This window comes from Acanthochromis polyacanthus, chromosome 9 (assembly GCF_021347895.1).
Source record: "Acanthochromis polyacanthus isolate Apoly-LR-REF ecotype Palm Island chromosome 9, KAUST_Apoly_ChrSc, whole genome shotgun sequence".
Taxonomy (NCBI): Eukaryota; Metazoa; Chordata; class Actinopteri; family Pomacentridae; genus Acanthochromis; species Acanthochromis polyacanthus.
Window position 1 is genome coordinate 1960668 of NC_067121.1, and position 12193 is coordinate 1972860.

Below are 12193 nucleotides of genomic sequence, written 5' to 3' on the forward strand. Positions count from 1 at the left end.
TCCCATCCTTCTCTCCAGTCTTCCAACACTCTGTAACTGGTTCATAAATCCTGTCCCATGGTGCTCCTCAGGGTTCCTCCATCCTCTACATGTTCCTCCTTCATCCACCACCATGAATCCAGCTCTACATCTACAGCTCCACCAAACCACTCAGTCACCAACTCTATCAGAAGTAAAGTCATGGCTGTAAACAACCTAAACTCTAACAAAGAAGGAACCATCAGAATCGGTCCAGATACAGAGAACATCAGACTTTACTCCATCAGTGTTCTCTACAGAACATCCTCCAGAAGCTCCAGAGTTCTGCTGCCCACCATAGACAGTCTAACACAGATACAGAACAAATAGAATAAACAACAGTCTAAATGATAGTTGTTTATTCTATTTATTCTATATCTGTATCAGTCTATGTCCTACTCCGTGATCAGCCGTCCTTCAGAACCTCCACTGACCTCTGAGAATCCACTAGATCCTCCTCACTCCCTACAGACCTCTGCATAACCAGACTGAACAGGACCACATACTGGAATAGTTCTGACGGTCCAGGTCTGACGGTCCAGGTCCTCCTCCATCTCCCCCTTTCTCCACTCCATTCGGTTTATTTACACCTGAACATTTTGACCTTTCCTTCACAGTAAAGTGCTTTAGAAGTTATTGTTGTTGTTCTTTTTATTATTATTATTACTGACTGACTGATTATCTGGACAGTGGACACCTGTGTGATCAACCATGTTTCTGACTAAACCTTCAGATAATTAATCAATAATCGGTAATCAATACTCTGCAGCTTCACTCACAAACAGTCAGACATCGTTTAGAAGCACTGAGTTTTAGAATATCAGAGTTTGATTATTGATTACTGATGAGCCGCAGATGGAACGGTACGTGATGACGTGAGTGTAGATCCATTCACAGGAGAGTCTGAATGAATGTTTGACCTTAAATATGAGGAAAAAAGTTTAAGCTTGTGTTTATTAACATTAACATGGAGCTCACAGGGAGAACGTGGTATGTCCATTCCTAGTGAATACACAGCGGATCACAGTGGACCATCTGGTGAGACTTACTCTGAGTACGGCAACACTCAGCAACCAAAACAGAATCAACTCGTTTGTTTTTAACAGTTTCAAAATTTAAAACATTTTGGCTTATTTGGTTTTACATTATAAACAAAAACAAATTGCGGTTTGCAAGGCACAAATAAAATAAAACACGCAAAATAAAGACACACACACACACAACGTTGTATGTTAGAGGTCTTCAAATATTTGTACATTTTCAAGTGCTTGCATCAGAAAAAGAGCATTTTTACATAACATTAGTTTCAAAGATTTTACATAGTTATCTTGATTTGTCTCTTGAAAACGTGAAAATGGGCTTTACGCCATTTACAAGTATGGATAAAAAATTTGCCAACAGTAGTGTACTATTTATCACAATTTTAGTTTCAGAGTCTTTGTAAAAGGCCAAAGACAACAATGTCCCAAAAGCGTTCTGTAGCTGGATTTTAAGACAACCAGTCCCAGAGGTCTTCCCAGAATGTCTTTGGTAAAAAAGATGTTCAGTGGTTTCAATGTCGTTTTCACAAAATACACAGTTGTTTTGTTCAATATTAAATCTTTTTTCAGCAGTTCACTGGAGGGATAAATTCTATTTAGTATTTTAAAATGTATTTCTTTTGTTTTAGGACTAACAGGAAGTTTTAAGTATTCAGTTCTAATATTTTAATTTCAGCTTCAGAAAATTTTTGGATGATTGAATTTTTGTTTGGTTTTATAGGAAATAATTGATTATTTAGAGATTTTCTAAGACATTTGTTTGGTATATTTTTTTCAAAAAAATTTTGTTCAAATATTTGTAGACTTGAGAGATTAGGCACAGGTAAATTCTCCCTGTCCAAGTTCTCCATTTGTTGCCTGACAGCTTGAGGAACTGCTTTAAGAATCTTTTTAAATTCTGATCTTCGACATGAAATGTTGTGAAGGGAACAAAAGTTTTCAAATGAGAGCCAGTTTCCATGGTTACCATAAGGTGGCGTAGTGACCATATACCTTTATCCATCCAGTGTTCTATTACAAAGAACATACCTGTTGTTCCACAATGGGGTTTGATGTGGTGTAAAATTGTGGTTGTACATTATTTTCCAGCTGAGTAGAACTTGTTTATGAAAGGACGATAATTTGACTGGCAATTTATCAGCATTAAAGTCACATCTAAGGACAAATTCAGTACCTCCCATTTTTTGGAACAAACCTTTGGAGAGACAGAACCAGATGCTATCTTCTTCTGTGAGAAAAAGACTTCAACCATTTAACCTTTAGCAACCGCATTCTAAACATTCAAAATCAATCCGTGTTAAGTCCGCCCTTCTTTATACTTCTTTAACAGCTTCCGATTTTTTAATATAGTGGACTTATTTTTTCCACATAAAGTTAAAATTTAAGCTGGTTAACAGTTTTGATTCATTTTCTGGTATTGCCATTGAGTATGCTGGATAAATGCATCTAGCTAAAGACTCCATTTTTGTTAAATATACCAAAAACTGTTAAATCTGGTTGTAACCAAGAACCTAATTTGGATTTGCATTGAGTAATTTTTGCTTGGATATTTAATGATTCACTGACAGCTGCATCTTTAGTTATGTTAATGCCCTGATATTTCACACAGGATTTAATGGGGATATTATATGCTTCTGAGAGGTCACAATCATGTATGACCATTAATTCAACATGTTTGTGGTTAAGTGTCAAACCAGATGCTTCAGAATGTGTCAATTAATTTTAGTACTTCTGGAATTTGTTCAATGTTTTTTTTAGAGATGGTTGTATCGTCTGCGAGTTGACTGATTACAAGCTGCTGATCGAAAATGTTTAGCTTTTCCATGCTTCAATTTTTTAGCATATGGCCAAGATTTCAGCTGCCATTATGAATAAAAAGGGTGAAAATATTGCACCCTTGTTTCACACCTCTATTTAATGAAAAACGTGGTGTGGTACAGTTGGAAGTATAACCGAGCTTGTTGTATCTGTATAGAATGTTTTCAATTATCTTGCAAAAATTTTGGTCCCAACAAAACCATATGCACGCAGCACTTCAAAAAGAATGTATGTTCTCACTGATCGAAAGCTTTTTGAAAGTCTAGGAATAGGATGAATCCTTTATCTTCTATTTGATCATTATAATCTAAAAGGTCTTTTACTAATCTAATATTATTATGTATTGATCTTTTGTTTACAAAGCCTGATTGAGTTTCACTAATAATAGTATCAAGTTTCTTTTTCAGTCTATTAGTATATATTATGTAAGTAGTTTGTAATCATTATTTAAAAGTGAGATGGGTCCGGTAGTTTCCTGTTAGCTTTGTATCTTTATCTGGTTTAGGGATCAGGGGGATGATGCCCCGTTTCATGCTTGTTGAAAGGGTTGAGCTATTTATGGTTTTGTTAAAAACTTGAAAGAGTAGGTTTTTAAGTGATTCCCAAAGTGTCTATAGAAATTAGCGGTTAATCCATCTGTGCCTGGAGAACGGTCTAGTTTTAGGCACATGACTGCCTTATCAAGTTCAGCCATGTCTATGTCTTTTTCACAGCTCTCCTTAAATTCACTGTCTATTTGTGGGATCTGTTGTTTCATTTGTTTCAGGAGACTCTCTGCCTTTGGAGCTCAGTAGGAGGAGCTGTAAAGCTTTGGATAGAATTTGGTGATTTCATTTACAATAGATGTTTCATTAGAGCAGTCCACACCGTTAATCGTCAAAGATTTTATTGTCTTTCGTTCTTGACGCCTTTTTTCAAGTCTGCAAAAATAACTAGTATTCTTTTCCCCGTCCTCCATCCACTTTGCTCGTGATCTTATATAGGCACCTTGAGCTTTCCTTTCATACATTTTATCTAATTTTCTTGTAGTTGTATAAGGTTTCTTTGTTCATTTTCTGATATTTTAGAGCACAGGGTAATTGTAAGTATATTTTTTATAATCTCTTCCTCTTCTATAAGGTTTTTCTTTTTTCAGCTGTTTACCATAAGAGATTGAATATTTTAAAAATTCCCATTTCTGGGTAAATGACACTAAGGATTCGTCTCCTAGAACATTTTGTATCAGATTTTCAATGCCTTGACAGAAAGTCATTATGTAGTAGTAATCTAGAGTTAAATTTCCAGTATCCGTTATTTTTAGAAGTTAGTGGGAGAGGTGTTACATAGAATTCGACACAGCAGTGATCCGTCAGAGGTGCTGGTAATATTTCACAGTTTGAGATTTGATTGAGTATGCTGTCAGTAATTCACCAGTAATCGAGTCTGGATCTGGCGGAACCATCTGGTTTGAACCAAGAATATGTCTTTATATGGATTTCTCTGTCTCCATGGGTCTGTTACATTTAGAGATTCACACCAGTCAGACAGCATGGGATTTATGTGTGTAGAGTTATATTTACTGGGGAGTCTGTCAAGCCATTCATCTTCAACCAAAACAGTATCAACTATGCAACTGTCTACAGTGAGGAAAAGCCGTGACGTACTCCCTCTGGCTGAACTAACCGAGCCTTAAAACGGAAGTTTCTGAAGAAGACGTGAAGTAAACAACAACTGGTAAACAACAAACAGCAAAGTGAAGAGAAGGTCAGCTGCAGCTCTCACCTGCCGCAAGTCACCCTCACTTCCGCCTTCTTCTTCTTCTCCTTCTTCTTCTTCTTCTTCTTCTCCTTCTTTTTCGCTGAGAGCTGCAGCCTCCTGCTGGACGTCGAATGGAACTACATTGAATGAACGATAGATAGATAGATAGATAGATAGATAGATAGAATAGATAGATAGATAGATAGATAGATAGATAGATAGATAGATAGATAGATAGATAGATAGATAGATAGATAGATAGATAGATAGATAGGATAGATAGATAGATAGATAGATAGATAGATAGATAGATAGACGGACGGATGGATCTCTGTGTATCTGAGTGTCTGCAGATGAATTACACTTGTCAAAAACAACTTTATTAAGTTTTTTTGAGCTGATTCAGGATAATTTTGAAGTGCTGAATCCAAAAATCGCATTGGTTTTGCTCAATCAGATCAACTTTCTGAACTATGCTACATATGAAGAGTTCATTCACAAAAACAGACAACTCCGTTTGATACATTTTCAGAAAACTTTTTTTATTGTTTACTTGAGATATCAGTCAAACTGAAGTTGAGTGGATTTGACTCAGTAGAAAAATACATGAGAAAATAAAGAAAAATATTATTATTATCTCAAACAATAAAAAAATGAGTTTTCTTAAAACGGACTTACCTGTTTTTGCAAATGAACTCTTCATATGATCTGCAGGATGCAGTCATGCAGAAAGAAACCAAAGCTCATGTCCTGAATTCTGCACAGTGACGACTTAATGTTCAGTTTACATGTACTTACCTTTATCAATGTCTAATATTCAATTTACAGAAATTAAAGTTTGTAACATTTAATAAATACATCCTGTTAGGAAATGATTTTTTTTCTCTTATAAAAAAAAAATCAACTGATAAAGTCACAAAAATGTAATCAATTTTGGGAGAAGATAAAATTTTCCAAAATCAAATTAGCAAAAGAAAACTTGACCTGATTGAGAAAAATAGATGCCATTTTTGGATTTAGCGGTGCAAAATGGTCCTAATTTAGTTGAAAAAAACCTAGACAACTTGCAAAAAAAACATTGTAACCCATTGTTATTGATGATTGATTTATTATGTGTTTATTATTATTTATTCTAAATCAGCTGAGAGGACCTAAATGAAAAGAGTTTAACTTACAAACAAACTGAGGTGTTTTCCAGAGAACTAAACACTGAACCTAAATGAAGCCCAGCAAGTCTCATAGACTCACCTGAGTGTCACCTGTTCAGGAGGTGCATGTTTAAACATTCCAGCCTCTTTTTCATTCATGTCTACACACATGAAACATGAAACCTGAGGAGGCTTCCTCACAGCGTGAGCCATGCCAAGAAATCACAAAAACATCACATCAGTTTACAGGCTTTATTAGTTTTTAATCACACTTCTTGTCAGGTGATCTGCAGTCAGTTCACACCTGTCGCTCCACACCTGCAGTTGTCCTCGTCGTCACGACAACAGGGAAAGGCCTGGATCACCTGAGCGATACGATCGGCCACGGTGGCGGAGCTGGCGGCGATGACTCTCCTCGACATCATGTCGAACTCCGAGCCTGAGGACACACGGACCAATTAGGGGAGGCCCCGCCCCCATAGGTACACACAGGTAACACATGACTTCACACATCGCATACACACCGTCCGTGTCCATGACGACGCCTCCAGCTTCCTGTACAATGATGGCAGAGGCAGCGATGTCCCAGCAGTGCATCCCGATGTGGTAGTAGGCGTCGGCTCCACCTGTGGCCACCTGACACATGTCGACCGCTGCTGTCCCCAAAGCACGCACCCTGCAACACGGTAAGAACATGCCAACATCACATCAACATCATATCAATGACATACCAGTGACATGCCAACAAGTCAACAACACATAAACAATGTGCCTACAACACGTCAACAACATATCGACAGTGGAACCACTAAGAATAAACAGACCATCTTCGAAATGCTCCTGCAGCGGAACGGTTCCTGCAGCGGAACGGTTCCTGCAGCGGAACGGTTCCAGCAATAGAACAGTTCCTGTAGTGGAATGTTTCCAACAGTGGAACGGTTTGTGTGGTGGAACGGTTCCAGCAGTGGAACGGTTCCTATATTTCGGCCCACAGAGTTCCGTGTTCGTACCCGTGTACGGGGAGCTTGAGCAGTCGGCAGATGTTGGAGGTCGTGGTGGACAGAGCGACGTCATCACGCTCAGCTCCGATCTCCGTCACCACCACACACCTGCTGATGTCTGATTGGAGGAGAAACAACAAACATACACACGTGGACAAAATTGTTGGTACCCCTCAGTTAAAGAAGGAAAAACCCACAATTCTCACTGAAATCACTTGAAACTCACAAAAGTAACAATAAATAAAAATTTATTGAAAATTAAATAATCAAAATCAGCCATCACTTTTGAATTGTTGATTAACATAATTATTTAAAAAAACAAACTAATGAAACAGGCCTGGACAAAAATGATGGTACCCATAACTTAATATTTTGTTGCACAACCTTTTGAGGCAATCACTGCAATTAAACGATTTCTGTATTTGTCAATGAGCGTTCTGCAGCTGTCAACAGGTATTTTGGCCCACTCCTCATGAGCAAACAGCTCCAGTTGTCTCAGGTTTGATGGGTGTCTTCTCCAAATGGCATGTTTCAGCTCCTTCCACATATGTTCAATGGGATTCAGATCTGGGCTCATAGAAGGCCACTTTAGAATAGTCCAACGCTTTTCTCTCAGCCATTCTTGGGTGTTTTTGGCTGTGTGTTTTGGATGGTTGTCCTGTTGGAAGACCCATGACCTGCGACTGAGACCAAGCTTTCTGACACTAGGCAGCACATTTCTCTCCAGAATGCCTTGATAGTCTTCAGATTTCATCGTACCTTGCACACTTTCAAGACACCCTGTGCCAGATGCAGCAAAGCAGCCCCAAAACATTACTGAGCCTCCTCCATGTTTCACCGTAGGGACAGTGTTCTTTTCTTCGTATGCTTGGTTTTTGAGTCTATGAACATAGAGTTGATGTGCCTTACCAAAAAGCTCCAGTTTGGTCTCATCTGTCCAAAGGACATTCTCCCAGAAGCTTTGTGGCTTGTCAACATGCATTTTTGCAAATTCCAGTCTGGCTTTTTTATGAGTTTTTTTCAGCAGTGGTGTCCTCCTTGGTCGTCTCCCATGAAGTCCACTTTGGCTCAAACAACGACGAATGGTGCGATCTGACACTGATGTACCTTGGCCTTGGAGTTCACCTTTAATTTCTTTGGAGGTTGCTCTGGGCTCTTTGGATACAATTCCAACGATCCGTCTCTTCAATTTGTCATCAATTTTCCTCTTGCGGCCACGTCCAGGGAGGTTGGCTACTGTCCCGTGGGTCTTGAACTTCTGAATAATATGAGCCACTGTTGTCACAGGAACTTCAAGCTGTTTAGAGATGGTCTTATAGCCTTTACCTTTAAGATGTTTGTCTATCATTTTTTTTCGGATGTCCTGGGACAATTCTCTCCTTGGCTTTCTGTTGTCCATGTTCAGTGTGGTACACACCTTTTCACCAAACAGCAGGGTGACTACTTGTCTCCCTTTAAATAGGCAGACTGACTGATTATGAGTTTGGAAACACCTGTGATGTCAATTAAATGACACACCTGAGTTAATCATGTCACTCTGGTCAAATAGTTTTCAATCTTTTATAGAGGTACCATCATTTTTGTCCAGCCCTATTTCATTAGTTTGTTTTTTTAAATAATTATGTTAATCAACAATTCAAAAGTAATGGCTGTTTTTGATTATTTAATTTTCAATAAATTTTTTATTTATTGTTACTTTTGTGAGTTTCAAGTGATTTCAGTGAGAATTGTGGGTTTTTCCTTCTTTAACTGAGGGGTACCAACAATTTTGTCCACGTGTGTAGGTCCACCTTAAAGTCTCTGGTCACCATCAACAGCTGAGAACCAGCTGACATGATGTCATGTGTGATGTAACACGTGTGATGTCACCTTGCTGTCCAGAGACGTACAGTGGTTCTCCGTTGAGGAACGCTCCTCCTCCTCTCTGAGCGTAGAACAGTTTGTCCTCCACACAGCTGTACACGATCCCAAACTGGATCTGACCGGCGACAGGTGAACTGACTGACTGACAGGTGTACTGACTGACTGACAGGTGAACTGACTGACTGACAGGTGAACTGACTGACTGACTGACAGGTGTACTGACTGACTGACTGACAGGTGTACTGACTGACTGACTGACAGGTGAACTGACTGACTGACAGGTGAACTGACTGACTGACAGGTGAACTGACTGACAGGTGAACTGACTGACTGACTGACAGGTGTACTGACTGACTGACAGGTGAACTGACTGACTGACAGGTGAACTGACTGACTGACAGGTGAACTGACTGACTGACAGGTGAACTGACTGACTGACAGGTGAACTGACTGACTGACAGGTGTACTGACTGGTGAGCTTACCTGTTTGTTGAAGGTGAAGGCGATGGAAATGGCCACGAATGGAAACCTGTGAGAAGAGAGCAGAAGGTTCTGGGTTTGATTCCAGATCCAGTAGAGGAGCCGTTTGAAAGTCACTTCAACATGACGGAACCGTTTCTGTCTTCAGAACCTTCATGTGTGTCTACATGAAGATTAGATTTTAGTGAAAGTGGTGAAATGCTGACAGCTGCTAGACACAGTGGAACTGCGTTCTGTTGGTAGAACGGTTCTCTAATCAGAAGGTTGCAGGTTCCATATCAGCCCCTCCCAAACATCCACCGCTGCAGCACTTTCCTGTAATCTCTCATTACTTCTTGTTGTCCACACTCTTTATTTGCAGCGCTACCAGCAGATCAAAGTTTTTGCTGATTCTGTGTAAGATGACACCTGTTCTGTGTAGTGACATGTCAGCAGAAGAAACCACCTGTGTGTGACATCAGAGTGTGGGTGGAGCTTCTCACCTGTGGACAAAATTCACTGTGCCATCGATGGGGTCGATGATCCAGGTGGGACTGTCAGTCAGCTCCAGACGCTCACCTGCAGCCACAGACTCCTCCCCGATGAACCTGAGGTGTAGAACACAGATCACAGGTCTGCCGGTTCTCCTGAGAACCCGCAGAACTAAGACATACAACAGAACAAGAACCTATGTTCTGCTTCATCAAGAAAATGAAGAAATGATGCTGATTATGAAATGAAAGCAGAGCAGAACCTGTGCTGAGGGTTCCTACAGTAGAACGTGGTAGAACAGAGCAGAACCTGTGCTGAGGGTTCCTACAGTAGAACGTGGTAGAACAGAGCAGAACCTGTGCTGAGGGTTCCTACAGTAGAACGTGGTAGAACAGAGCAGAACCTGTGCTGAGGGTTCCTACAGTAGAACGTGGTAGAACAGAGCAGAACCTGTGCTGAGGGTTCCTACAGTAGAACGTGGTAGAACAGAGCAGAACCTGTGCTGAGGGTTCCTACAGTAGAACGTGGTAGAACAGAGCAGAACCTGTGCTGAGGGTAGCGGTTCCTGATAGCAGAGATCAGGATCTTCTCGACTCTCTGATCTGTTTCCGTCACCAGATCCGCCGGAGAACTTTTCAGCTTCACCTCTTTGTGCTGCTGAAACGCCGACAGAACCACCTGAGGAACCACCAGAGAACCACTCTGAACAGCATGATTCAGGTTACTTACTAACAAAGTAAACTCAGACGTCTGATGGCTGTAGAAACACGGAAATGACACATGAAGTAAACAGACGTCAGACTGCAGGAGAACACACAGCTGTGCGTTTCGGGTGTGTGCACCTGATGTTCGTGACATTCCAGAATATTTTTTATCAGTGACCCCCCTCTGAACCTGAATGACATCACCAGCTGTCCCTGGAGCTGATTGGATGCCTACAGCAGCTGCGACTGCTGAGTCAGCACTCACACCTGGAACACCTGGTCTAATCAAACTGCTGCCTTGGCGTCCAGCCGGCGGTCCATTTGATTGGTTGGCTCTCCTCTGATTTGAGCCCCCTCCCCAGTGACCCGTCTCAGTGCTGCGTTCTCATTGGTCGCCATGACTCTTACCTCACTGGCCTGTTTAGCGATGGAGATCCCAAAGTTCAGACAGTCGGTCCAGTTGGCCATGACGAGAAAATGTGACAGAGTAACGCCTCCTGTCAGAGAACAGAGACGTCAGAGGACAGGAAAGGAAGAAGAACTCAGCAGGAGATCAGAGGAACCCGCAGGAAGAGAACAGTGTTCCAAAAGAAGAAGAAAAACAATAAGAAAAACAAGGACAAGGATGGAAGTGAAAGATTAGAACCTGCAGAACCTGTGGAACCAGCGGCAGTAGTAGAACCAGCAGTAGTAGAACCTGCAGCAGTAGAACCTGTAGAACCAGCAGTAGTAGAACCTGCAGCAGTAGAACCTGTAGAACCTGTGGAACCAGCAGCAGTAGTAGAACCAGCAGCAGTAGAACCTGCAGCAGTAGAACCTGTAGAACCTGTGGAACCAGCGGCAGTAGAAGAACCAGCAGTAGTAGAACCTGCAGCAGTAGAACCTGTAGAACCAGCGGCAGTAGTAGAACCAGCAGTAGTAGAACCTGTAGAACCTGTGGAACCAGCGGCAGTAGTAGAACCAGCAGTAGTAGAACCTGCAGCAGTAGAACCAGCAGCAGTAGTAGAAAAAGCAGCAGTAGAACCTATAGAACCTGTGGAACCGGCAGCAGTGGCTCCAGGGGGAATGAGTTTCTGTACATTTTCTTTAATACAACGATCAGCCAATCAGAGCTCAGCTCCTCCTACTCCTAGAACACAGCCAGCCAATGACAGAGCAGCTGGAGTGTCAGGCTCCGCCCCTTCACAGCAGGAGAGTCTGCAGAAGTTTTACAACTGTTGGTTCCTCCAGGATGAGACGTTCCATCAGAAGTCGTCTCTGTACCAGTTCTAAACTGGAAACATGAACTTTATCAACAAACAGAATTCTGCTGACGGACGTCTGATGTTCTGCGTTAGAACTTTCAGAGTCTGAACCCTTCATCAGGTTCACATCAGGACCTTCTGTTCCAAAAAATCTAAATCTAATTTATTCATAAAGCACTTTGGTGCTGTACACAAGCGTAAAAACAAAATAAAAAACAATAAAACTAGATAAAAACAATAAAACTAAAAGCAAAATAAACAAAACCATAAACAATAACTAGAAGAGACAGACTGGCCTGCCCATCCCAGATACAAACCTATGAGAACAACAAAGCTACGTGGTGTGAAATGCTGAAGAAAAATCAGTGAGGAGGCCTGTCTGATGAGCAGCAGCAGCTCATTCCAGTTTGGAGCTGCAACAGGTAAACGTTCTGTTTAATCTGCAGTAAGAGAAAACCTTCATTCAGACGGTTCTCCCTCTGTTCCTTCATGGAGTCACGTAGAACCCACAGATGCTGTTTGCCTTCAGATTGGATCTGAATGGAACGTGGTTCTCTGCTTGTCTGGGAGACGTCAGTCCGATCATTCTCTGATTGGCTGGTTCAGAACTCTGCTCTGATTGGCTGATCCCATGGCAGCAGAAATGAATAGAAAAGCACAAAGAAGAGA

General features: G+C 41.2%; 1 protein-coding gene across 6 annotated transcripts; it reads right to left on the reverse strand.

Moving 5' to 3' along the window:
• Nucleotides 1-5999: 5999 nt before the first annotated feature.
• LOC127530230 (inositol monophosphatase 1-like) lies at nucleotides 6000-12096 on the reverse strand. Of its 6 annotated transcripts, XM_051953889.1 has the most exons (11): nucleotides 11305-11320; nucleotides 11149-11205; nucleotides 10927-10977; nucleotides 10689-10777; nucleotides 10121-10254; nucleotides 9588-9692; nucleotides 9109-9154; nucleotides 8632-8740; nucleotides 6772-6880; nucleotides 6286-6437; nucleotides 6000-6200 (listed from the first exon to the last, which is right to left on the reverse strand). In XM_051953889.1, exons 4-11 carry the CDS (start codon nucleotides 10746-10748, stop codon nucleotides 6055-6057), a joined length of 861 nt encoding a protein of 286 aa, XP_051809849.1. In that variant the 5' UTR covers nucleotides 10749-10777; nucleotides 10927-10977; nucleotides 11149-11205; nucleotides 11305-11320; the 3' UTR covers nucleotides 6000-6054. The 6 variants fall into 6 exon arrangements, with proteins under 6 accessions (XP_051809849.1, XP_051809847.1, XP_051809845.1 ...); XM_051953887.1 differs by having other exon boundaries at nucleotides 10936-11004; nucleotides 11191-12096; XM_051953885.1 differs by having other exon boundaries at nucleotides 10927-11004; nucleotides 11191-12096.
• Nucleotides 12097-12193: the final 97 nt, after the last annotated feature.

Excerpts from the sequence above, each read along its gene's own strand:
- LOC127530230 (XM_051953886.1), bottom strand. The coding sequence starts at position 10,748 with ATGGCCAACTGGACCGACTGTCTGAACTTTGGGATCTCCATCGCTAAA. Across the intron at positions 8,741-9,108 it reads CCTTCACCTTCAACAAACAG|ATCCAGTTTGGGATCGTGTA; the intron begins GTAAGCTCACCA and ends GTCGCCGGTCAG. Across the intron at positions 6,881-8,631 it reads GTACGTCTCTGGACAGCAAG|ACATCAGCAGGTGTGTGGTG; the intron begins GTGACATCACAC and ends TCCTCCAATCAG.